We start from the raw sequence: 26,631 nt of genomic DNA on the forward strand, positions 1-26,631 counted from the left end.
CATTTGGACAGAGAACAATTAATTATTGAATGGTTTCCTCATGCAACCAGTTGGACGATTCTTTTAAACTTTGTTACTCAATCTAGGTTTTAAACACAGATTAAGAAGTGAGCACGTAGAACGGTTCTTGTGGTCCTAGTCCTTAAGATCTAAAATTTTTACACTATACATTGAATTAAAGCTTGTAACAACCAAATTTTTAATGTTAAACTCTAACCACCAGATTTACACGTAAGATTCACATTGTTCATTTTTACAAGTTACTTAAGTGATTAACGGACTTAAGCAAAAATTTGAGTGAGACGAAAAAAAAAAAGGGGGGGTTTTCTAAAGTTTTAAAGAGTCCAATCGCTAGAGTGGGTCGAGTCTTGTTCCACGGAGGAGTGACCGAGAGGCTGGTATCCAAGGAGCAGCGCATCTACACTTTATTGCAGAAGCTCAAAGACGCGACTGGTCAATGAAGTTTGGGATTAACGGACTTAAGCAAAAATTTGAGTTCGCTGCCACTATAAAAAAATCTCGGGAAGCAGGCGAATGTAAAAATTGAAAATGTTAACTATTCGGTATCATTTTTCTTACGACACCGTTATCGAGCTCATTGTAATGCAGGAACTAGGTAAGAACGCTTTCTTACACTTGTGTATCGCCCATAAATGGGTTCTCTATTCTTTCTTATTTCGTGGCTGCTAAACTACCGAAAATTACGAAACTTCGTGACCAGATGATGACGCAACTTTTTTGGGTCTTAACCTCTCTTCCCCTCAACCCCTTCCCCGTTAATATGAGAATAATCCAGAATATTTAAAAGAGATATGGTAAGGGATGGGACATTCATTTTATTGTTGAAACAGGTGTATGTTAGTGTCTAACAAAATGCTCTCCTCCTTTGACGTTCCCTTTCTACCACATATTTAAAGATAACTTTCAACATGCCATTGTAAAGTGCACATGTTATTTGCAAAATTTATTAAAATTCATAATTGATAAATACGCATGATTACCAGCTGATTAATCATAACCACTAAATACTTAATGGATAAAAAAACATGAACATAATTAGAATACAAACTATTTTAAACACTTGCATTAATTTTTTAACCCTCTAACCCCTAGAAGGGATAAACATGAAACTTCTCCCCAGAATATCCTTACGTAATCCAACAAATAGGTAATGAGAATACTCATGTTTATCAGGTAGAAATTGTCATCTTGATCTAATACCCAATTTGCATAAGCTATCTACAAGGAATTGTGTAGCAGTTTGAGGGGACAATTAAGAAACAGTTTCAAAAGATTGAGAGTTAACTTTTAATTAACAACTGCTCTACATCTGTTGAATGTGATACAGCACAACAACAATAATTTATATTTTTCTTTGATCAAAATTTATAAACATGCATGATTACTTGGTGAATAATTATAACCACTAAATACTTAATGAATAACAAACATTAACATAATTAAACAACAAACTAGTTTAAAAACTTGCATTCATTTTTTCACCCTTTGACTCCTAGAAGTGATTAACCCTTTAACTCCCAGATTGAATTTTTAATTCTCCTTACTATCAACCATACAATTCTTACGATGTTAGGTCAGAGAATTTAGTATTGATCAACTAATTAACCCAAAATTGATATTCTTCTTTGGTCTCTTCACTTATCTGGTTGATATTGTATTAATATTGTAGGGAGAAATTCTGTCTGGGTCACTCGTGGCAGTTAAAAGGTTAACAACTTCTTCCCATAAAATCCTTATGTTATCCAACAAATAGGCAACAAGAATACTCAAATTTATAAACATGCATGATTACTTACTGAGTAATCATAACCACTAAATACTTAATGAATAACAAACATTCACATAATTAAATTACAAACTAGTTTAACCCTTTAACTCCCAAGATCTGATTGTTAATCCTCCCCTGTAGCTGCTACACATTTCCTTGTGAATTAGTTATGAGAACTTGGTGCTAGATCAAGATAGCAGCTTCTACCTGATAAGTTTTAATATTCTCTTTACCTGTTTGCTGGAGAATGTATGGATATTGTAGGTAGAAGTTTTATGTGAATCACCACCGGGAGTTAAAGGGTTAAAAACTTCCATTAATTTTTTTCACCCTTTAACTTCTATAAGTGATTAACAAGTAACTTCTACCCATAATATCCTTACATTATCCACCATCTGACTACTTCTTCAACTTCTTCCTTTGGCAGCCAGTTCTTTTTTCCCTTTTTTTCTTTTCCCCTTTGGCATTGATTTCCTTTATTTCTTCTTTTTCTACCTTTTCTCCTTCCCCACCTTCCATGCTGGCATCTTCTCTTCTACATTCTCCATCTTTATCTACTCTTGCGTCTTTTTTCTCTTCACTCTTTTGCTTCTTTTTTTCCCTTTTCTCTTTCCTTTCCTTTTTTCTTCTTTTTTCCATTCTTCTTTCCTTTTTACAATGGTCTTGGTGGTCTTCATCTGTCAGTAAAAGTGATGATGGTTTAATCCCTTTAACAATCAACTCAGGCATTGGTAATGGATTTTACCACCACGTCATTATTGAGGTGATGCCATAAAGAGCATTTTAAGTCTTCTAAGATAATAATTTTGTTCACAAGTTTTGCTAGAAAACCTACCATAAACCTCATAAAGACAATTCTTACCCTCGACTGTCGTTTGCAGGATTTCCTGTTTGCCTAGTGGCACATTTCCCTTGAAGCAGACCTGCAAAGAAATGAAGGGAAGGGAAGTATGCTGCACAAAATGGATAACATAGTGATGAATAATTCAGCTTATAAGCAAATTCATCTGTACAGCATACCTCCCTCAAACATTTCCACTAGAGTAGATACCATTTGCATTGTCTTGCATGTTAATGTTAATGTTATTGTTAGCTTTTATAACAGTGTTACGCAAGTCAATGCCAATGTGTCATCTTCCATAGGGAATGGTGTATCAAAATTACTCTAGGGGAATTCCCTGCCACTCAAAACAAACATACTTAATAAATCCCTTTCTTCTTAAATTTTCATACCTACCATGCAGCTCATTCAAGTATCTCTGGGAGCACTTGATAATAATTGCGTTGAAGGAATTAATGAAATTCAATAACTAAAAGAGAATTTCCCTGTGAGCCTTTTCCCTGTCAAAGGGGAAAAGTCTGGGCAAACTCTCTGATTGTCTTGTCTCTACAAGAGCCTATTCATTCACCAGAAGGGGGAACATTCTTGCCAATCTTATAGTCAGGAGTGAAACAGTCTTTGTCAGTCTCACCCAGGTGTTACGGCACTAAGGCCTCATCCCTGGTCAAGAGAACAAACAGTCTTGTCCATCTCCCCCAAGTGTCGCAGCACTAAGGCCTCGTCCCTGGTCAGGAGAACAGTCTTGTCAATCTCCCCCAAGTGTCGCGGCACTAAGGCCTCGTCCCTGGTCAGGAGAACAGTCTTGTCAATCTCCCCCAAGTGTCGCGGCACTAAGGCCTCGTCCCTGGTCAGGAGAACAGTCTTGTCCATCTCCCCCAAGTGTCGCGGCACTAGGGCCTCGTCCCTGGTCAGGAGAAGAACAGTCTTGTCAGTCTCCCCCAAGTGTCGCGGCACTAAGGCCTCGTCCCTGGTCAGGAGAACAGTATTGTCAATCTCCCCCAAGTGTCGCGGCACTGAGGCCTCGTCCCTGGTCAGGAGAACAGTATTGTCCATCTCCCCCAAGTGTCGCGGCACTAAGGCCTCGTCCCTGGTCAGGAGAACAGTCTTGTCCATCTCCCCCAAGTGTCGCGGCACTGAGGCCTCGTCCCTGGTCAGGAGAACAGTATTGTCAGTCTCCCCCAAGTGTCGCGGCACAAAGGCCTTGTCCCTGGTCTGGAGAAGAACAGTCCAGTCAGTCTCCCCCAAGTGTCGCGGCACTAAGGCCTCGTCCCTGGTCAGGAGAACAGTATTGTCCATCTCCCCCAAGTGTTGCGGCACTGAGGCCTCGTCCCTGGTCAGGAGAAGAACAGTCCAGTCAGTCTCCCCCAAGTGTCGCGGCACTAAGGCCTCGTCCCTGGTCAGGAGAACAGTCTTGTCCATCTCCCCCAAGTGTCGCGGCACTGAGGCCTCGTCCCTGGTCAGGAGAAGAACGGTCTTGTCAGTCTCCCCCAAGTGTCACGGCACTAAGGCCTCATCCCTGGTCAGGAGAATAGTCTTGTCCCTATCCCCCAACAAGTGTCGTGGCAGTAAGGCATTATCCCTGGTCGGGAAACCGGCCTTGTCAGTCTCCCTTGAGTGTGTTGTGGTTTAGGAGAGAAACAATAGTCATTTGTCAAGTGTAAGGTTTTGTTTGTCTGCCTAAGTTGTTGGATTTGCAAGATTTCCCTTTCCAGGAGAAAATGACAAATCAATTTTTAATTGTGAGGATTTATTTAAATGTTGTCAGGTGATGCTTATCTTGTTCCAGCATGTAATCAATAATAAATTCCAACCTAAGCCCTTAAATGCAGTCAGGTAATGCTTATCTTGTTCCAGCATGTAATTAATAATAAATTCCAAACTAAGCTCTTAATTGAGAACACAGTGTAAAACCAAAAAAGATTCCCTACCTGGTCATCTAGGAGAGCCTTGGCTTCCTCTGGATCCTAAATAGATTTGTGAAGATGTAATTGATATGTTACTGCTGAAATGATTGTTTCGTCTATTAAACTATCTAGCAAAACACCATTTGAAGTATAGGCACTAATTGAATATCGTGTACTGTAATTGAAATTGCGGAGAATACATATTATTCCTAAGTAAAACGTTCGTTTCCTCAGATTGCTCATGCCCAAATTTTCTTCTTTTCTCGTGAAGTTGCAAAGCATCTCGAAGTTGTCGAGCCATGTTACATAATGTGTGGAATATATGAAGTAAGATATGCGTTGTGCCGTATACATGACAAAGAAGATGAAAGATAACTGCTTTTCACAGCTACAATAACAGTAGTGGCCATTACTGGAGTTTTGTGGTGTCTTTACGGACGCTAACAGCCTTTGAAACGTTTGATAAATAACTTCGTGACGATTCTGTACCGTGGAAAGAGGTGTAAGATCGCCCAGCACCAATCAAGAATTTCGGAATTTTTTACTCTGATAAATCGAAAAAGACAAGGTACGTTGTTTTAACTGAAGTAAAATGAAAGAACTCAATTAAATCAACGGGTTTATTTATTTTTCTTAAAGGTTTTGGCGGCTGCAATAATATTTTATTGTCTTATGATGTTATTTCAGTAACAAAGAGGGGAAAATTTGAACTCTACTGGGACTCCTGTTGTGTAAGAAAAAATCAACATAATAGATACAACTTTATGTACGTACCCTCTCGCAGATATCTAGCACCTCCTTGCCCAGAAGGGGATCTTGGTGTTTGACCACGTGCTTTTGTCTCTGCAGAGTAAAATTTAGGGGCACATTCTGTTGTGACCCTGCCCAGTCATACACCTCCTGTTAAGAGATAAATTTCTTTCAAAAATGTCTCTAATGCGAATTGTAACTAGGAAAAATACAAAATAGCATGCAGTGGGCGGGTGCTCCTTTCATTTGGAAAGTGGGTTGCCTTTTAAACTAGAATTAGGGGTCTGGAGCAGCTTTTTTCTTGTCATGTATTGAGGGTACTTCAAATATTCAGTTAAACTGTAAATCAATATAATTCAGTTTTGTTTCCTCTGATCAGGAAGTATTTGTCAATGAAAAGAGGAGATTAATATTTCTAAGTAAGTGACCATGTACATATATAAAATATCTAAATATCTTGAATAAAATGTATTATTGTAAATCCCTAGAAGAGAGAGACGGAAACATTGTGTTTATCATTCCAATAATGGATCCTAAATGTATTCATATCAACCACTCATACACAAGTTACTGTAAATACCTGGAAAAGAGCAGTTGCTTTGAATTTGCGTTTCAGTCGGGTACTGCCATACCGTAGGATTATTGTAATGCCCTCTTTGTCCTCAGGCAGTACCCGCTGACCCCTTACCCTTCTTAACTATGAAATTAAAAGGGAAAAACATTTCTTATGTTTTGTTCTGCTGAACTTTGTTGACTTCATTCCAAGTAGAGAGGAGGGGGAATTAAAACACCAAAGAGGTCTGTCGGCCAGAAAATAACTGCAGCAATTATCTAGTAATTTTGAGAGGTTACCTTTACAAGCATTGCTGGAGCTGCTATCTATGGAGTCGTTCTTTTGATTCCAATATTCTCTATTCATAGTGAGGTAAACTTTTTACCTAATGTTATAGAAAGATTTTTTCTTTCTTTTATCTCCTGGTTGGTCTTGTAGTATGTAGGCAATATTGGAAATTATTGTTTTTAAAAAATGAAAAGTTTTGCTCCTACTCATCACCAAAGACACTAGCATGACATTAAATATTTGATGAACACTCCAGGACATACTTCTCTATGTTCATTGGCCTGGTTTTTCTGTTGACATAAACTTATACTTTTATCATTCATCAATGTCAAAACTTTATGAATTGGCTTTAGTGGAACGCAACATATTGTAAGGATATGTTAGAGACATTTTAGAGGTATGTAATATACTATTCACCTCCATATCCATCTTAGTGGTTTGATCCTCCTTTTTATTGCTGACAGAAAAATATAGAACAATTTGCCTCAGTTAGGTACACTTTGAAACCTGGACTGTAAAAGTGGTACATGTAGCATGTTTTTTCTGAAAGTAAGTTAGGTGCTACAAGCAAATTTGGGCCACTGTTTGATTTAATATGGTTCTCTATGACTCGTATATGAGTCATGACAAGTGTCTACTTTATGGGATTAATAATAAAGGAATTTTGTTGAGCTGATTATCTTACCATTTCTTCTTTAAATTCAGAAGGGCCAATTGGCCCTGCTGAATGCAATCTTCAATGTCACCCATGTTGATGTTGGCAAGGGTCTGGCCTAAACAAAACAAGTTATGAACTTTCAAGGAAGAGTGTCTTTCAACATTGCAACTTTTGGTGTTGGCAAGGAAGGTAATCTCAACTACTGCAAAAGATGTTTCCTCTTTTTCCTTGCCAATATCTTGTGTATCATTTTCATCCTTCTGTCAAGTGCATATTGTATTTTCATTGTGATTGCATGATTGAAAGGGTAAGTGCTGTACTGTGTATGTTTGAAAAGTGCAGATTACAGAAAATGGTAAATAATGTATGTATGAAGGTTACTCTAAAATATGAAAACCTACCTGAAAAACGTTCAACCAGGACTGGCCTGCCAGAGGTTGGTGCCAGGAAAAAAATCTGACTCTCGTCATTATTTAGGCCAAACTTTGATATCACTGAAAAAAGAAAGATTTTTACGAAACTCTCTATGATAAAATAGTAGTATCCATCTGCAATTGATGTAAACTACTTGAACAATAAATAACTTGAGAGAAAAATTTTTTAATCAGCTTTGAATGGTAAATCTTTGAGTGAAGTTGTTGGTGATAATATATCAAAACATAGTATACTCGCCACAATGAACAACACCAACTCTTTTTACAGTATATCATTATTGTTCTATTTTATTACATTTACCATAGTATCCAATTTTAAAATGTTTTAACGATGACAACTTTCCAGTAAAACACAATGTAGTTATGTGCAGCTGAGTGCTGCAGAGGGCATCCATTATCTGTAAGGTCTATAATTACTGAAGGGAACCTTTTTTACCTGTCATACTTTTATCATGTTTGTGTGTAAATGTATGGACAATGATCAGATGAAAGCTGACTAAACGGAGAATTTTTCTGGCTTTCTTCTTGAATTGCTATACTGCTTAATTCTCTTCAGTGTACACCATCTATACCAAGAATCAGCTTTGGGATAATTGATTTACCTCTTCTCCCACTTGCACTCTCCATACATGCCATCCAGTAGTACAGATCAACTGATAATGTTTGGAGCATGCTACAAATTCTGCAGATAGTTAAAAATAGAAACAAAACTGATTACTTTTAAGGATTTGTTGACAAATGGGAATTATTCTCACTTTGATAACCTGAGTATGGAATTTGATATAAGTTGGGAAATTGTAAAACATGTGCATACTCTAGTTGTTGGAGTGTTGTGTCATGTCATGTTTAGTAACATAATGCTATGACTTCTGGAAATGGCTGATATATGACCTGTCTCAGTTTCTGACCAGGAATCCCTTAGCCTTTATTTGAATTTCTAGTACTAGGCAATGAAATTTGAACTTCAAGGTAATGCTGTCTTAATAACTACTCTGTAGCTGTACAGGCACAAGATCCTAATTTTATAACAACAAACAGCAAGCAGCTAACCTTCGCACAGGATCAAAATTATCGCCCAGTTTTATGATAATTAGTGTAAACATTTTAAAATCCATCTTTGCCTGGTAGCATATCTGCAAAAAAGCAAGCAAGAGAAGCATTTGATTGAGGAAAATTTGGTTTTTTCAGAGAAATCTACTTTTCCAGTTCTTTAACAGAATTGAAATGTGTTTGGAAGGAGAGTTTGATTTGAAATTTCTTTGTAATGATAGTGGTCCTTGTTGCAAATGCTATTAAGAATGCAGAGGAAGGGGTTGTTGCTGGACAATTTATTTTTGGGTATTCTTTGGGGTGTTTTGATTGGGTAGGAGCTTAATGGAAACCTGTTGAAAGCCAAATCACTAAAATTTAAGTCCTATTTCTTCTTTTCCCCCCCTCAGTGAAAGGGAAATTGAAGCATTACTTAGAGCTTTATGTAGTTTCACTCAAATACCTTGTATGCTTAGAGTAGGGAGCCCCTATAACCACATTAGTCGCAACTCTAACATGCACACTAGGTTTTGTAGTTATGGTGTAGCACTTTTCTGTAGCCACATGCAAAGGAAGTGGACAAAAATGTACATGTATGGAACCTTCCACACATATCTTTGCATTTTTCGCATATGTTTAGCACACTAGTTAGACACAGACTTCCATGTATAGTGGAGCTATAATATTCAATACTAGCCTCTTCAAAGGTGAGATTTAAGAAGACAGGTAGGGACTCCAGCACAGCATAGTTTTGTTAAAGTTCCCTCTCACATAGAAGTACCTCCTCCACCCTGTCCAGTCTCCCTAATGCCACTAGGGAAGCAAATAACCAACACAATTGAATTTGTTAAGTGGTACACATGAAAGAAAGACATTAAGCTTCAGTGGTCTTAAATTCCTTTATGAATACTTTGACTCAACTCTACAACTACAGTGTGCAAAGAAAGTTATGTATGATAGCCCAGGAATAGTGGATTTTCTGATTAGGCTAGTGAATTCTTACTCTCACTTGCCCAATGGATAGGCAGATTTTTTCAAGATTCATTCAAATCACATCATTTTGGGCCAGTAAAAATCACTCAAGGGCCAGTACCATGCTAGTCATGGCTTGCCCCTCAGGGCAAGTAGTAAAGCCCACTCTCTTTACAATCTGAACTACATGAAAAAAAATGAAGCCTGGCAAACTACTGTAAAACCTGTGTTGAAGCATGCATCCTGTGTATCCAATCTACCTTTACAATTAATGGTACCTTTTCCGAGGTTTTGACGAACAGCTCCCACTGGGCTTAAGTCTTCTCGAAGGACACCAACTACATTTAAATGTTTTCCCATTAGAACATTGAATTTGACCATGATTGATGTATTGTACTGTAAATAATTGTCACCATAAAGCCAGTGCAGCAATCAGTGATAGTAAAGATGATATACCAATAAAAATTAAAATATTTATACTTATCCACAAATAAAGTCCGGTTAATATGGCACACATATATAATGATGGTACAATTTATCTCCAATCATAATCTTCGCAATTAATCTTAACCAATCAATGGCAAGATATCACAGTTTTTACCTGTTTGAAGGGCATCTGTTCTGACTGAAAGAATAAGTGGGAAGAATGTTAAAATTGTAAATTTTCTTTGAACGTAAAGAATTAAAAACAAATAATGACAACAACCCAGACGAGTGGGTTGTTGTATCAACTGGTAATACCTTGGGGTTGATCATCTGCGAGCCATAACATTTCAGGTAAATCATCATCTGTTGAAATGTATGAACATCAGCACAAATGAAAATTGCAATGGACAGTTTAACAAGGAAACAACCTCAACCATTACAGGTTGTTTAGTTTGATGTGATGTTTCGGTAAGGGATGTTTAAACAAGTTCTTGGTATCAGACCATGAGCATAATAGTTTTCATAAATCATTCATGACCTGGAATATGTTAGACAATTAAATTTAAGAAGCTGCAGCCTCAAAATGTTTACACCCACTTACCATCATGCATGGATTGCTGCAGTTGGTCATAATCTCTCGTGATAATAAACATAAATATTGTTAAGGTGTATGCTGGATATCACTAATTAAAGAACTGCAATTCAAATCAATTGCGCTTGTATTTCTTCAGTACTGTTATTTTTTTTGTCCTTCGTAGTGTGTGTATGGAAAAAATATTCCTTACCTCCAATTTCTGAAGTGGATGATGTGGTGTTGGGGTGAGCCAATGGAGGAGCAAAGCTGGGCCGAGATGAATGAGGAGCGGGGTTAGGTTGGGCTAGTGGAGGATTGGGGTTAGGTTGGGCTAGTGGAGGAGTGGGGCTACTTTGGGCCAGTGGAAGGGTGGAGTCAGGTTGGGCTAGTGGAGGGGTGGGGTTAGTTTGGGCTAGTGAAGGAATGGGGTTAGGTTGGGTCGATGAAGGTACTGGAGTTGATACTATGGATGTCGAGGTATGTGAGGCTGAAATCAAGAATGAGATTCTTGTCACGAGGGGTCAATCACATATTGCAACTGAGGGACATTTTTCTTGACATAATTGTGAATTTCTGACTGATTGCCTTCAACATGGTCGTTGATTGCTTCGATAGTTTACCTAAATAGGAACATGTTTTCTTTGAAAGTTTTAATTTTTTTAGACAATGAGAGAGTTTAGAACAGTGCACAAATGTAACTTGCTAAAAATTCACAGCAGCAAGAAAACATCTGTACTGGTTTGCCAAGGGTCTATTGGTAACCAGTGAAATATTTTGAGAGTTGGGATATAAAATGTAGATGGGTTTCAAACTCTATAAGTTGCCAATTTTGAGGATAGATGTCAACAGTAAGGAACTATAACATGTGATGAAAAAAATTTTTGGAAATGGCATGAAGTGGAGGACATGAGACCAAAAAGGTTCAGCGGAATGAAGAGGACTGAGAAAGAAAGACATCATGCTAATAGTTTTTTGTAATAAAAGTTAAGTCACTTACCTGGATTTGGAAGCCACAGGAAAATTTTCTTTTTCCTTGATCCTCCGAATAATTCCAGTAGCTTCACACCATCTTGGAGGCCAGTCGCAACCTTCGACATGGCATGCCCTCTACAGTATGATGCGAATAACTCTAACCTAGAGTAAGGAAATATTAGGTATTAGTATCACCAATCATAACAATTCATTATATTGTAATTTTGAATTGATTTCCCTCATTTTACTGGAAATTTTCTTAAAACATGGCACTTGCAGAAATTACATATAGGTGGCATTTGTTAGAGAAAGTTAAAGACACTAGAACATACTGTAATCATAGGGGCCAATATTCTTAAAAGACCAGTGTGAAATTTACATTTTATCTGGAAGGGTAACAAATGACTGGAGAAATTTTTTTTTTCCTCCTGGAAAAGTTTGGTTTTCACTCTTCAAACCTCTTCATCAAAGTTTATGATAACAGTATTAAAAAGCAAGTTAAGAATGACTGGTTATTTTCAATGATTGTGCAAGCATTGAAATAGCTGAGTAAGCGCGTCTACTATTTAGCAGAGTACATCCGGCGTTCCAAGGTATCACAGAAGGAAAATTAGCGCATGAGCGGAAATAACATACAAACTAATGACTTGGGTTACATAATTTACTTTTAAAATTTTTATCATTAAGCGGAAAGGGAGCTTTTAAACGCCTGAACTGTTGACAAGATTAGTTTATTTGACGTTCGTTTTTCATTGAGAACGTGGTCAACACATTGAATTCGAAAAGAGTTTCTGCCAACTGTGCGGTTACGCTCCGAACTAGAGCTTTTGAGCGAAGTGTTAAGGAACCTTTTTTTGGGGGACGTTATCTCCAAATTTCATGAAAATACATCGAAAGTCAGCCAAAAATGAAATCTTTAGAGTTTAAATCTCAAGCCAAAAGTGATTATGCGAGAAAAAGCGACGTCTCATGAATCCCGCACGTGCCTTCTACTCACAAATTATTTTCTGCTTTGTGTCTACCGAAGTGAATGAGGCACCAAATTACAACTTTAGAGGTTGACAGATTTTTAGTTTTTCTGTTTTATAGACAACCAAACGAAATTTGCGAGAAGACAAAAAGATTTATTAGGTTCATTAGAAATTAGATGGACAAGTAGAGTCCAATTCCACTTGAACAATTTAAATCGACTGAATTCAATTTTTTGTCGTATGGGAAATGTAGGACAATTATCAGTAAGTATCATCAACTCGACAGAAACTTCATATAGCGAATTTGTCCGAAGTAACTTACACCTTGAAGCGAACTGGTTCAGAAGAAGAGAGTGACAAGAGAAACAAGACTTACCCACCGAGGTCTTTTCCAACTAAAGAAGGAAAAGCGCCGCAAAGAAGATCGCCTATCTGAGAAGCGGTGTGGTTTTTTGTAAAGGCAATGTCCATCACCCGCCTGGCATTTATAAGCCGACTCATTTCTGCGTTCACAGGAACAGCAGTCCTCTTCTTTTCCAATAACACCACGGTCCTCTGAAAAGCACGCTTGCTGTAGCTCATAATGTAGCTTTACAGTGAATGTTACTAAAGCAGGAAAACACAATGTAAGGACTGCAGCTGCACGCGCCTACTGAATCGTTAAAAGAACCCCACCGAACAAGAAAACTGAAGCCCTTTATCGATCGGTTGATCAATAACTAACTATTCATAAACAATTTTCTCACCTTCAAGTTTACACGAATCAACAACGAAACGGTGAAAAAAATCAAATATTGAAACTCAAATATTTAGAGACAATGGAGATACAATTGGAGCAATTAGCATTGTTTCAAAGTGACGAAATACTCTTTTCGTCGGTAAAGAGCGAGGGCCGCGTTTGCATATCAAAAGAGCGTGAAGTGTTCATCCGTAAGCTTCTGAGCGTGAGCGTGCACCTACGTGGAGCGGAAATCTACAACGTATACTTAAGCTTTTCGAAAAGTAATTAGACTACCGACGTGTTATCTGAAACTGACGGCAATAACGGGCCAAAAAGGAAGGTAAAATTCCGCACAGCCCCACACTACATTATACGTTCAGTTCTTGGATAGAGTGACAAAAACAATACTTTACCATTGGGAAAACAGATTTGTTTTACGATAGTATGGGGCAGTACGGAAATTTTACTAAAAGGAATATTTCTGTGATGTTTTGCTTTCTTGGCGAAGTTGATGGTCGAACCTCGCAAATCTGCCGCATTTGAGTCTTAACACAAATTGAAAACCCGGCATTTGAAAGGTAATTTAATTTTACATCTGACCGATTTTTAAACAATATAACCTAATCAAGATAACGCCACTAATTACGTCTATTCTTCTTCGATGAAAAGCGCTACGTTTCGGTTGTCTGCACAAGAAACAATACTTTCGAACACTGCGTACACGGGGGATTACATGATTGACAGTCGGATTGACAGGCCTGCGTGAAGTTACGCATGCTCTCTTTCTCTTTTCTAGCTTATTTGCATTTTCCCGTGCGACATTTTTCAATGGACGCGATTCTGTAATGTTGAGATTGGTGATTATTATTTATTTATTTCGTGGCCTCACAATTCAATTTACAAACTTAAATTACGTTGTCCCTATATTGCGAGGCTAAGACAGGCAAAAAATTACCAATGATATTGTCTAGACCTCGCCATGATTCATCGATGGACCAAAAATAGAGTGTCATCATCATTTCCCCCAGAGGAATTTTGGGGAATTCAGCGAAAAAGCTATTGGCCCTTAAACTTCGCTTTTTCTTGCATGTCCTGCATCTCCTTAAGTTAAAAAAAGAATAGATAACGGAAGTGTAAATTATTAATTACTTTTATAATTTAAAACCTTCGTTTTGCCTTTTCTTACGAGCCTGTACTGAAACTTTTTTTTTTCTGAAACGATTCAGACTTCAGCGCGCACGAAAGCCTTTAGAGGACGCAGAAAGGGAAATATTTGCGTAAGTTAATTTTTTCAAAGTTCACACGAACTCGCGTGTCTTGCGCCTCCTCCAAAGCGAGGGATGTTATCAACTTTTAGTGAAAATTTAACTCCTAGGCAGTCCAACTCCATTGTTAATTCTTGTGATATTTTTTATGTTACTCCATCAGTTTAAATTTTGCCCCAGTAATGCAGAATTTGAAGTAATCTTCGACCATTTGTACCAAATCAACTCTCAAAAACATACATAAGGTAAAATTAAGCGTTTTTCTGAACTCCGAGCAGTGTAATAAGGCGAACTTTGAAGGTAACACTTATCGGCCTTCCTTTATAGCGCAACTAAAGCTCCAAATATGACCTTCCAAAAGAGAAATCGTGAATAAAATATATGGTACGCATATAATATACTTATTGCAGCAACTAACCATTGATAACCGTCGATGTGGCCATCGGTTCTCCCAACCATAACCATGTCCTCGTGACAAGCGCCGCAGTGAAGAGGATTCGCTAGAAGCGAACGATTCTGCAGCCACCGTATCATTCTTGATACAGGGTACTGCCTTAGAGTAGTAAAATAACTCAAGTCCATAGCACTATATGAAGTTTCCGACAAGAAAACAAACGTAATGTAGTCTGATACGAAAAGAGAGCAATGACCAAGAAAATGAGCTCAGTGAACCGCCCTTTAGGTTATTACGAATTAGACCCGAAATTTCCCTGGACTATTGTTTCTGGAAAATGTGCGACCAAATTAGTGTTGTATCGGAAGTTGCGGTTTTCTTTCATTTCAGCCGTGAGAAGCTTTAATTACTTTTTTGTGGCGATTATCGGATATCCTGGAGTGTTTAGCGAACACCTCATGCTACCGAGAGTTACCAAACCTACTAGGCAGGGGTCGCACTGTGGCCTTATTTTTCTTATGTCGCGTCATTAGTTGTCCCATAAATATGTCGCGACATTTACACCACGGGAGTCATGGAGGTCGCACTTGCGCGACATAAATGATATTTGAAACCAGTCTGTCAACTCTTTATATTTCACGCGCGAAAAGAGCGCCAAATATAATTTTTAGACATGAGGCTGGTGCTAGTTTTATTAGCGACATTTCTTCAATCTCTGTTTAATTTGTTCAATGTACAAAACCTTATTGGTTTGTACGCATTGAAGAGAAAACCGATGACTAAAATTTTAACCCGATAGCTGTAGCTAGCAGTGCACACGTGTTGCCTTTGCAGAATTGCAAAACTCCAATTTCTGCCCGTATTTCAGATTTGATTGACGTTGACGACAGAAGAAAAATAAAAAAATTGTTATTTTAAGGCCATTAGACAAGATATGACCTGCTTTGAGGCAGGACATCGGCTTGTGTGATCTTTAGGTCCTTCGGACATAGTTATGTCTGGACGCGACAAAAGGGTCGCACTTGTCGCAAGCATGCTATGACAGATTCTATGTCCAATGTAAACACCAAAAGCACTAGTGCGACCCCTGCATATGCTGAATTACTTATGCACATTGAATGTCCAGACAGCTAATTTCCATTTTTTTTATTCCCGGTGCAAAGTTCGCCATGTATAATTCTTTCTTTCCCTCTCTCTTTCTCTTTTCTTGAATGTGATGGTGAATTTAAGAGTAAGCGAGTGAATGAATGATGGACATTGTTTCGTGACTAGCCTCTAGAAGGTTTTGATCAGTCTATAGGCATTTCTTAATTTGCGCTGCAACCGCAAATTTGCTTCCTGACGTTTCCTTAAGGCGTGCTATACGTAAATTTTAGTGAAAAGTTAAGAAGTTTTGAAGAAGGGGCTGATAAGAAAAAAAATGGTTTAAACGCCACCAGAAAGATGACTCCACCGAAAGCGCAGCTCAGGTTTGACTACCAGCAGTCCCTCCTTTTAGGCGAAGTCCGTAGCGCGAGTCCCAAAAAAAATTATGAAAAAAAATTGTTGTTAGCGCGCCACTGAAACCCTCGGAGTGACACCGATGCGTCGCAGGAGTTCTATAAGAGAGGCGGTCAAAAATGTGGCTAGTTACTCCAAGAGTTCCCCTCAGCGCTACCATCAATTTTTTTTTCACCGATTTTCTTTTTTGACTTACGCGACGTACTTCGCCGAAAAGGAGGGACTGCTCGTAGTCTAACCCCAGGTAAGTAGGGACTGTTTTCCAAATTCCAATTTTTAAAAACTATATCAAATCATCAGCATTTCTTATTTACCTCAATTTTACTTATCCTTTGAAAAAAAATATCTCTATCTATATCTAAAAATACCCAAAAATCCTCAGAACATAGATTAGTGAAATGAGCGGACATTTTTTTTTGTTTGAAGCGAGCTAAATATTTGCGCTAAGCTCATGTTAAGCGGCGTTACATTAAAGCGACCTTCGAGTGTAACCCTTTACCAACCAGCGCGACATTCCAGTTTTACCTACACGAAACGATTGTAACAAAAGGCAGCAAAATTAGTGGTGCGTTGGCCACCCTGTAAGTTGAATTGAACACGTGACGAAAGAAACAGCATCTTCGTAAATAAGTTAGTGAAAAGAAACTACTGAAGAAAATTTACAATGTATTCTATGTATGTTTGTAGATAGCTATAATTAGTTTTATAATTAAATCTTGCTCTTTTTCAATCGGGCCCAAGTCTTCCTTTGCCCCAATGATTTGATCCTCCATAAGGGTTTCACATTCGGTATCAAAGACTCTCATTACTCCGTCCTCGTTTAACAAAACAAATCTGATAGAAAAGGGTAGGTTAATTAGTGTTTAGAATTTGATAGAATGATGCTGTTTTAAAGATCGCAAATAAACAGTCGATAAATGTGAAAAGTTATAAATGAAGGTTTGGATTAACGATTTAAATTAAAAGATGTCTATACTGTCATTGTTAAGTTCTGCATTCATGAATGACAAGTTGATTTACCATACTACCATTTCACTTAATAACAGTCAGGGTAGGAGTGCCTTTTGACTTTCATACCTTGTTTGAACTGTGATTGGCGAAGAGCCAAACACTGCATTTAGAAACAGCCTATTTTGGCCAGAGGTCCTCTTCCACAGGCACCGAAATGTGTGACTTTCAAACCCAAACAGTGGACTTGAAATATCCTTTGGAATTCGGATTGACGACTTCGGCACTGTCCACCGGTAGCACTTTCGCTTAGAAAACTCCCTTTTCACGGCAACTTGAGACTGCAAATAATAATAATAACAATATTTAGAAAAACAACGATAATAATAATAATAATAATAATAATAATAATAACAATATTATTATTATTATTATTATTATTATTATTATTGTTGTTGAAAGTAAGAAACAAAAGCAAATAAAAACGAAAACATCGAAATTCTAACTGAATGAAAAGTATCTCAATTGTTATACTTGAAAACGAGTCTCCTAAATGAGATCAACAAACCTTGTCATAAATCGCGCGCTGAAGACTTTCAACTTGACTCTTAAGTAGCGCCTGGTGGCTTCCTTGATAAAGTTCGTTGTGGGCATTTTCCATCCCTAACTGGTAGAAATTGTTACAACCGGCCACGCTGCATTTCATCATTCTTTTAGGACATTCGTCCAAATGAAGGTGAACATGGGACCTGAAATAGACACACATGGATCTTACGTTATCGGGCTTCTTTGGGAATTTTATTACTATTACCGGGTTAACCCTTTAAGAGGCCAAAAAAAATTTTAAAAAGTTTTACCTTAACTGCGCTTTACTACTGGGGCAAAACCGGGTGTTGGTCCTTTTGATTACTTTTTTTTCCATGCTCTTTTCTTTAACAAAATGATGACAAAATTTTGTGAATCAATTCATGGCGATAACTGAATGATAACTGACCTGGCCAAATTATGGCCACAATTTAATGGACATGGTCCGGGCTTTTCTTGACAGGTTGGTTCATGCTGATCTAGTATATACCTCTCCACCTCAGCAGTGCAGTACTTGCAAGGTACTTTCTCTTGAGGGCAGATCTCCAAGTGACGCTCAAGTGAATCTCGCAAATGCGATCCAGGACAGCCATTGGGGCATTCCAGAAGGAGGAATGAGCAGGTCTCTTGATGTCTCTCCTTAGAACCATGCTCACCGACCCACGAGCAGCCAACGTTTGTGCATTTCACATTCAATTTGGAAATGACTGAACTGAGGGGTATGCTGATGTTCAACATGTGTTCGTTGATTGGCTCCCGACATACTGCACACGCCTTTTCCCGTCCACCTCCGGATTGATTTGAAATAAGCTGATGTATACATTCTTGGCATCCACTGTGTCCGCACAATAAGGACACGGGTCTGTTCTAAAAAATAGAGCGGGATTCCATCAGCAAAAAATACGTGAACTCATTTTACAGCTTTCGATCCACGTAAATATTTATAAACACACAACTGGCATCAGATCCCGTCAAGGGTGGCACCTAGCGTATGCCCCGCAACGGGGACCTACGCATAAATGCAAAAAACCTAAACATGAGCGCAAGCGTTGGCTACCGTAATCAGCCGAATCGCGTCTTTTGATAACCGACTAGCACTAACCCAATATGAAAGAAGCACAAAAATCAAAAGAACACAAGATGTTTGCTGGATACTTCATGAATTTAACAAAAGATGATCAAAATTCTCCCTAAAAGTAATGGTAAATCTGCCTTGAGCAACCAGACCCGCGACTAAAATTACCAGAGTAAAAATTCAAAGATATGGTTAGACTAGAAAGAACACCGGGCTAAGTGTTTCATGATGGACAGAGAAGTGTTTGTTTTTATGTAAGTAACACTTTTACGAGCCTAGGAAATGACTTTTCCCGCCTTTATGGCACAATTTAGATCGGCGCATCTTGGGTTACTGCGTCTTTTAACTTAACCCGGACTAAAGGTGAAAGCTTTCGGAAAAGGAATCGGTAGTGAGCGCCAGGGAAAAAAAACAAACTGATCAATTTTAATCGTAAATGAGCTACGAATCATTGCCAAGTTAACAAGCCAAAAGAGAATGTGAACTGTGAATTGTTCAAACTCTTATTAAGGTTTGAATAGGAATTCTTATGCACTTCCACTAAATACTTTGCACCGCACGCATTGAACCAAGTCGCTAGAGTTTTGAGGTCAGGACACAGTTGCCATAAATTTCCCTTGTTTTGGGGCTTCTTCTTAGCGATTGATCTGTATTCTCTTTTTTGCCGAACTTGGAGTTAAACTGACTCTTCCCTTGTCGTCAGCTTTTCTTTTTTCTTTCGCAATGAAGCTCGACAGGTCTGGAGAAGGAAAAGTTCCCAATTCTCCCTAGCACGCACAAGCAAAGCCTCGACGTCCAGTGACAACTCACATGGGAAAACTTTCTCGTACGGAACCTTAACGAGAATTGAATGATCTCACAAGGGACGGTTGTTGAGAGTTAGGGCTACTTTTGACTAGCGCAGAGGCACAAAGAAGAACAAACGCTTATTTCTCTTATGTTCTTACGATTTCCGAAAGGCAAGCATAGCATAATCACAAGAAGAACATTTTTAGCTCTTGTTATTGTCCTTATGTCGGCTTATGCTTATGTCGCGGCGATCACTAAAGAGAACTACATTGGCGAAGTAAGTGATGGTAGGTTGCTGCTGTTCTCACTAAAGTTTAACTCGTTCATGGAACTCACTCTATCCACGATAAAAACTTTTAATTTTTTTTACGGTGTTGTAAACGGATTTCTATGATTGTTAGACTTAGGGCTTCACGAGTTAGTTAAGTTCTTAAAATAATATAAATTCCAGTTTGTAGATATATAATATGAAATAAACTGTGATAACGATTATTGAAAGAAAGGAAAGATGAACGAAAACTGAATCCCTCAAATATACCTAAACTGTGAAAAAAAAAGTGCGTGTTATAAATGACCGCCCAGAAACCCAGATTCGCTGCCAGGCCAATTTTTCGTTCCTCTATTTTTCTTTTCACTTTTTCTTAAACGAAGAGGGAATGCTTACAGTCTTCTAAAGGCAGACTATACCTTTTTTCAAATGTGCCGAAAATAACCTGTTGCGCCCACGATAAAAACTCTCATTAATCCTGGTGTTTTTACTCTTTTCTTTTTTGTCATTTTCTCGTTATTTTTCTTGTTTTTATTTATTTATTTATTTATTGCTGCTTGGTGCATACTGTCGATCACACAATGTTAGGGATTCTAAGTTTGCCGTTACAAAAGCATATGGGTTTAAATTATTAATTTTTTAATTTGCAGTATTCTTTTTCTCTTTCTTTCTTTCTTCGCTCCATTCTTCCTTTCTTTCTTTCTTCCTTCCCTCCTTCCTTCTTTCCTTCCTTCTTTCCTTCCTTTTTTTCGTTCTTTCTTTCTTAAAAACAAGCCTCGGGTGAAGAAACGAGCCTCGATTAAGAAACGAGGCTCGATTGAAAAATGGAGGCTCGATTGGAAAATGGAGGCTCAATTGGAAAATGGAGGCTCGATTGGAAAATGAAGGCTCGATTGGAAAATGGAGGCTCGATTGAAAAATGGAGGCTCGATTGGAAAATGGAGGCTCGATTGGAAAATGGAGGCTCGATTGAAAAATGGAGGCTCGATTGGAAAATCGAGGCTCGATTGCGTAATCGAGGCTCGATTGCGTAATCGAGCCTCGTTTGTCGCAGAGTGGCAAAACGAGATATCGTGGTCGTTTTAGATCGAGAGTTTTTGGTCTGGTTTACCAGAAACCTTGAGTGATCCACAAAGGATCACTCACGGTTTCTGGGAAACCACTCGATTTTTAATCGTCACGATTTATGAGTCACTCGATAAACGATTTTCAACGAAACTCGTTTGTTCGAGAGAATCGAAACGAGTCAAAGCGAGGCTCGTTTCACGAAACGAGACTCGTTTGACACAACGAGACTCATTTGACGAAATGAGACTCATTTCACGAAACGAGACTCGTTTGAAGAAACGAGACTCGTTTGACGAAACGAGATTCGTTCGGCAAACGTCGGCTCTCGGCGCATGCGTAGATGTCTAATTTTTTTTTCCCAAGGTTGTTGTAGGGTCGGAAGGTTAGCGCTGAGATATTCGTACAATACGTAAAGGTAAGTTCTATTTTCTATGTCTTGGTATGGTAAACGGGTAGGGAAGGCCTTAACCAATATTATTATATGGCTGGTAGCATATATTTCAGCACATAGAAAAAAGCATTGAATATATGTATCGAATAAAGTTCAAAGCTTCCACTTCCCTAAAGTTACTTCATTCCTCCACAACGAGGGATGGCAGAAATTATAACCATCTCAAAGATATAAATTTTGAAAAATAAAGGTCAAATGTTCCTGAAATTTCATGTGTCAATGCAAGGAATATTTTATCATACTGTGCTGTTTTAGTTTTTTTTTTCTTTAATGAAGACTGTATTTATAGGATATTCGATCTTAAGGTGGCAGTTAACCCTAAATCAGTCTAATCAGATAAAAATTCATAATTTATTTTAGAATCGACCAAACTTAATAAAACTCGGCAAATGGAAGCTGCATCAACAGCAGCATCAATAAATGTACTTTCTATGTCGCAACAACCTGTTGTTTCCATAGCAACTCCGATAAACAAATGAGAAGGTTGTGCCTTAAGACATGTATTTCTCAAGGAATATTCACTTATTTGACTCAAAAACTGCTGGAAATTATCAAAACACAGTGCTCTATGCAATGAATTACTAACTTTTTGTTTCTTAAAAATCCTCGCCATTTAAGGCTTGGCATATTTGTTTCCATAGCAACAGTGATCGAAAGCGACAAATTAAAAAAATTATAATTCATTGCATAGAACATCACTCCAGGAACAAGCCCTGGAAATTTTGTATAATACAGGTAAATAGCAAACCAACTATGTCTGTTTTAGTACTCAGTGTGTAAAGAAATGCTAATTGAAGAAAATGCAAGACAAAGTTCAACACATAGTGATAGAGCACTAAAATGATTCCAACAAAACACTAAGCATAGTCTTAATGGATACAAGTGGTCTAGCATGTCCACATTTGATGTGTGAATGTTTTCTCAACCAAATAGGGCACAGACTGGTTTGAATAGATTACTTTTGCTCAGTTCTTTCTTTAGCTACAAATTCCACATCCGGGACAACAAATACAATGTCAAGTCCACTTGATGAAGATGGAGCAGGCAAAGCTACTGTTGACTTCTTTTTCTTAGGAGGATTTTTCTTTTTCTTTCTTCCATCTGTCTCTGGTTTGAAACTTGTGCCAAATGCTCCAGCCTGATAAGCCAACTTGTCAGCCTTTGAATTTTTCATAGACCGAATGGTCTGTCGCCGCTTTCGATATTTTGAGCTGATCTTGTGAGCAGCTGAGGCAATTCTTTCCTGGTCCTCCTTCTTCAATGCTTTTAACATATTCCTGCCAGGAGAGATTCCACAGGATTCCAGAAAGGATGCTTTACTTGCAGCTCCTGTGTTAAACACCCCAACAGTCTCACAAGCTGCTATGACAACTCGTCTCTTTCCACAATAACGGCTCTTGGGGCATCTTGACCATAACTGTCCATTAATGCTCTCATTTCGATTCTGGGTTTGTCCCTGCAAACACCTCTTCAATAAATCATCATTAGTAAGCCTAATGAAAATTGGCTTCAGTTCATCAATAAAAACACAAGGAAGGCGGTTGTCCTCTTTATATTCTTCTGGAGCCTTCCAAAATTTGCACCAGGTGCCTTCACCTTTGGGGCATAGCTTATGCTGCTCCTCTAGGGTACATGAATCATCTTTCATCATGTGATGATAGATTGCCCATACACTGTTCTTCATTTGGTGTAAATCACCTGCATTTTCACGTATGGCTCTTCCATAATATTTTTGCATTGAAGTTCCATTCCAGCACAAAACTTTGCCAGGCCAGCACGACCCCATTGGTGAGATGATAGCACAGACCTTCGGTTCACTTCATGTGGCCCACCACCCTTGCCACCTAGTCTGGTACTTGTATTCAGAGGAGTTATGATACCACAATACGAGCATTTCAAATACATCAATTCAGCAAGGCCATTTCTACTAGCGCTATCTTGAAATAGCTGCAGTTTTGACTTTGAATTTCGGCACGAGCTGCAAATAGCTGATACAGCAAAGCACTCTGATAGTAGCTTCGCATCTTGTAGCTTGAAGCCATGTGCCTCCTCGTTAACACAAATTTCTGCTGAACTACTTTGAGAACGAGTGGTAACTGCTTCTTGGCGATCGAAGTTCTCAAAAGAACTGTTCATAAGTTTCAATTCCGACATATTTTTCGGCGCAGTACGGTCTAGAAAGTCATCGTACTCACTTTGAGCCTTGGACGTGCTCGGTTGTGGCTCCACGTGTGATTCCACGCTGGTGTCATTTCTGTCATTTTCCTCGGCTTCCATTCGCACTTCCCACGCTTTTTTCCCGTGAAAACCTTTCCTTTTCTTCCTTCGACACGATCTAAACTTCCCTTTTCTCTTATTACCGGTTTCTCCCTCGACTTCCATTGACAAATTTAAAATTACACAACCTCGACAATATGGACACTCCAGCACTCGCTCGCAATACTCGGTGAGAAAATCGACCGGAATACGCGCAAAGGGTTCTGGGCTGGAAAATTTGGACTAAGTCACGGAGTATAGGACTTATGGATTACGGGAGAACAAATTTGGATCGTTTCTCGAAAAACCCAAATCTGTAAGCCCCATAGCAACCAAAATCAACAAAGTGTAAACAGTGGTAACTAAGGCCGTTTCTAATGAGTTCCATTGATTAAAAATCAATTTTTAGGCGGGATTTTCAAAAATATTGTAAAACGCTCTCGGAACTAAAAAGCCAATATTATGAACTTCCTTCTAAGCCTTCCTTTCAAGTTTGACCGGAGTTAACATTTTTTTCGAATTTTAGGGTTAACTGCCTCCTTAAAGACATGAATGATAATTTCTTTCTTAAAATGAGTTTTTCCTCGTAAACCATCTTTTTATCTCAGGGATATAATCAAAATAAATACAAATTAAAATGAGAAATCTAACTTCGCTACAAAAAAATGTTCTTACATGTTAATGTTTCAGAAAATTTTCCAGATTATTACAGAGATGAGATTGCTTCGGTTGGTCTTGGATCACCAATCTTTCTATCACGACACAGAAAAAAGGATAGTTTTAGAAAGAGAGCTTTGATTTATAAAATGATTTTGTTATAGTTTTTAAGAAACAAATAATGAGGGGAATATATTTGGTTAATGACCATGATGACCAAAACAAAAATTGTTATTATCTGTAGCATATTTATTATAGCTCAATGATCTCTTTGCCTCTGGAAAATGTTGTCAAATATACCAAACAACTAATACATGTTGGAAAACTTGATATCATTTATTCTCATCATATTTACAAAGAAAACTTTATGACAGGAATGAAAAGAAAACTTAAGGCTAAGTACAAGGCACTGCACTGTCACTAAAGGCTAATTGTTGCTCTCATTTACAACTTCTACACTTTCACTAGTTTCTTTGTTGCCTTCTTGCAGAGATGCAATATTTTTCTTCTTTCTTCTCTTCCGTGTCTTCTTCTTTTTCTTCTTTTCTAGTTCTGTGGGTATAGTAAGAAGAAATTGTTGTGGTGAGTTGTTTATAGGGTTTTGCTATTGGTCATCTGGGAGTGGAATTTCCCATTTTGGAATGCTTTGAGCAAATTAGAAAGCTGAAGAAATTCACTAGCCAGGACACTTAATAAATTGTGTTTGTCAAATCGTACCCTCACTTAAAGTCTTGTTCTCCTCAACCTTATCTCTGTGCTCTCCCTTGTCCTTGTCATCTTTAAAGGTAAAGAAAAAGGCCTTGATTTTTTTAATGTTGCAGTTCACAGGCAAATTTCCTTTATGCTTATGAGTCTAGAAAAATATAACTTTATAGGGGGTTTCTTGTTACTTTATTTCAAGTTTGCTATATTTAGAAATGCAGAAACAAACTTGGCAAAGAAAGAATTTGTCAATCTTGCAAGTATAGCATCTCCTAAACAAAGGGTGAGACAAGATGAGACGACCGTTTTAAACATTTGCCGGGATTCGTTAATATCCGAGCTGTCTCGGGAAAAAAAAAGGAAAACGAAATGGAAAATGAAGAAGTGACAAGGGAATCATACATCCTTTCGAACTACACTTAATTTACATTTTATCAATCGAAAACGGGGCGTCAACCGTAGCCCACCTGCGCGGTGCCTGTCGAATAATGAGACCTGTAAATGGGTCGAAGTAACTCTTTTTACATTTTGGAAGTATATGCTGTTAAAAAACAACATCTGATGAGAGCTATATCATCAGCAAAGATTAGGCATCATGGGCAAGGTGAGCAAAGGGTCCTACCCATCTCACCATGCGCACCTAGTTGGAAGACGACTAGGGAACGAAGCAGCCGCAATCTATTATGCTAATCGCTCTGACGAAGGGCTAACGCTCGAAACGTCAGCTTTTTTACCTTTTACGGTGGCTAATTTACGTTTTCAACCCAGTTGTTAACACTAAATTACCTGCTATACTCTCCCACCGACGCAGCACCACAGTTTCCTTAGAAACTTACCCCTTTATTATTATTCAACTTCTGCTACATTAAAGGTGTCAAATAAATGATTTGGAAATCCTCGATTCTGCTTAGTTTCTTCAACTTTTTTGAGGCTTTTTCCCCCTTATTTTGCTGACCATCCTTTGCCTTGGTTATAACTGTAAGCGGCAACTGTGATTTTGCTGTTGTCATAAAAGCCGAGAAAGCTGTAGCGTTTCTGCTAAACGAGCTGTGGCGTCATGCTAAGGTCTTGTCATTTCGCGTTTGTGTCGTTTACAAGAAAGCTGCTTACTCTTAACTCAAACCATGGTGTTTTACTTAATGCGACTGCTATCTTCAAACTACGTTTCCTAGAATACTGTGAAGAATTGTACGTACCTTGCTAAGTCTTTCCCCGCTAAGGAAGGAAATGCGGCAGTCAGGTTGGTGCCGATGACATCTACGTCCTGGCTCTTTGAGAAAGAAATATCTCTTACTTTTCCCGTGGTCACCATTCGACCCAAATCAGCTTTGCTCGGTACAGCATTCAACCTTTTTTCTAAAAGGACAAAAGTTCTAGAAAGGGAACGAGTCGCGTGGCTCATGTTGACGATCTTGCCGATCTTGCCTGGTAAATCACAGGAGGACTGACAAAACAACCCAACGAGAAATCTGTGTCTGGCAACGCTCTGAAAGCGTGGGGTCAGTATGCGAGAATATAGAAAACTGATGCCACTTAATTAGTAACTTGAACGCCTTTTGTTATTTTCGGCGCGGTGTTTTAAAAGACAAAACTACAAAAGACTTTTATGGCAAGTAAGTGAATGAAGTCACTTATTAACTGTGCTGAAAACGGGCGACCCTAAAAGCCGGAACGGCGGAATGGCGGAAAATGACCCCAAATGCTAAAACACGGAACGGCGGAAAATGACTCCAAATCCTAAAGCACGGAACGGCGGAAAATGACCCCAAATCCTAAAGCACGGAACGGCGG

General features: G+C 38.4%; 2 protein-coding genes, 2 long non-coding RNA genes and 1 other non-coding gene across 13 annotated transcripts in view; 1 reads left to right on the forward strand and 4 right to left on the reverse strand.

Annotated features, from left to right (window-relative positions):
* Window positions 1-949: 949 nt before the first annotated feature.
* LOC149039844 (uncharacterized) lies at window positions 950-13,014 on the reverse strand. Of its 9 annotated transcripts, none has more exons than XM_089183280.1 (13): window positions 9,960-10,126; window positions 9,497-9,843; window positions 8,944-9,059; window positions 8,268-8,350; window positions 7,820-7,899; window positions 7,185-7,277; window positions 6,811-6,898; window positions 6,543-6,582; window positions 5,865-5,981; window positions 5,309-5,434; window positions 4,559-4,594; window positions 2,652-2,712; window positions 950-2,466 (listed from the first exon to the last, which is right to left on the reverse strand). In XM_089183280.1, the coding sequence occupies exons 4-13, from the start codon at window positions 8,330-8,332 to the stop codon at window positions 2,189-2,191; spliced, it is 984 nt and encodes a 327-aa protein (XP_089039406.1). In that variant the 5' UTR covers window positions 8,333-8,350; window positions 8,944-9,059; window positions 9,497-9,843; window positions 9,960-10,126; the 3' UTR covers window positions 950-2,188. The 9 variants fall into 9 exon arrangements, 8 of the variants coding, with proteins under 8 accessions (XP_089039406.1, XP_089039407.1, XP_089039408.1 ...); XM_089183281.1 differs by lacking the exon at window positions 9,960-10,126 and having other exon boundaries at window positions 9,497-9,556; window positions 9,820-9,888; XM_089183282.1 differs by lacking the exons at window positions 5,865-5,981; window positions 8,944-9,059; window positions 9,497-9,843; window positions 9,960-10,126 and having other exon boundaries at window positions 8,268-8,369.
* LOC149039845 (uncharacterized) overlaps window positions 4,081-26,631 on the forward strand; it is a 63,348-nt gene continuing 40,797 nt past the window's right edge. The window contains exon 1 of the long non-coding RNA XR_016179934.1: window positions 4,081-5,102. This is a non-coding gene — a long non-coding RNA (uncharacterized LOC149039845). The remainder of the gene's footprint in view (window positions 5,103-26,631) is intronic.
* Window positions 16,344-18,427, reverse strand: LOC149039846 (TNF receptor-associated factor family protein DDB_G0285149-like). Its single transcript, XM_089183288.1, has 4 exons — window positions 17,984-18,427; window positions 17,558-17,738; window positions 17,119-17,330; window positions 16,344-16,875 (listed from the first exon to the last, which is right to left on the reverse strand). The coding sequence occupies exons 1-4, from the start codon at window positions 18,310-18,312 to the stop codon at window positions 16,713-16,715; spliced, it is 885 nt and encodes a 294-aa protein (XP_089039414.1). The 5' UTR covers window positions 18,313-18,427; the 3' UTR covers window positions 16,344-16,712.
* Window positions 21,563-24,019, reverse strand: LOC113673693 (uncharacterized). Its single transcript, XR_016179933.1, has one exon. It is a non-coding gene; the product is annotated as an uncharacterized LOC113673693 (transcript).
* LOC149039847 (uncharacterized) lies at window positions 24,454-25,318 on the reverse strand. The gene is made up of 2 exons (XR_016179935.1): window positions 24,856-25,318; window positions 24,454-24,690 (listed from the first exon to the last, which is right to left on the reverse strand). It is a non-coding gene; the product is annotated as an uncharacterized LOC149039847 (long non-coding RNA).

This window comes from Pocillopora damicornis, chromosome 9, assembly GCF_964200805.1.
Source record: "Pocillopora damicornis chromosome 9, jaPocDami1.2, whole genome shotgun sequence".
NCBI lineage: Eukaryota > Metazoa > Cnidaria > Anthozoa > Scleractinia > Pocilloporidae > Pocillopora > Pocillopora damicornis.

What these genes read in the sequence shown, in the direction of transcription:
- LOC149039844 (XM_089183280.1), bottom strand. Translation starts at nt 8,332, where the DNA reads ATGGATTTTAAAATGTTTACACTAATTATCATAAAACTGGGCGATAAT. An exon ending in GAGTGCAAGTGGGAGAAGAG is followed by an intron (nt 7,278 to 7,819) that starts GTAAATCAATTA and finishes TTCTTTTTTCAG; the next exon opens with TGATATCAAAGTTTGGCCTA. An exon ending in TGCTAGATATCTGCGAGAGG is followed by an intron (nt 4,595 to 5,308) that starts GTACGTACATAA and finishes AAATCTATTTAG; the next exon opens with GATCCAGAGGAAGCCAAGGC.
- LOC149039846 (XM_089183288.1), bottom strand. Translation starts at nt 18,312, where the DNA reads ATGTTGAACATCAGCATACCCCTCAGTTCAGTCATTTCCAAATTGAAT. An exon ending in TGTGGCCATAATTTGGCCAG is followed by an intron (nt 17,739 to 17,983) that starts GTCAGTTATCAT and finishes TGTCTATTTCAG; the next exon opens with GTCCCATGTTCACCTTCATT. An exon ending in AGCGCGCGATTTATGACAAG is followed by an intron (nt 17,331 to 17,557) that starts GTTTGTTGATCT and finishes TATTATTTGCAG; the next exon opens with TCTCAAGTTGCCGTGAAAAG.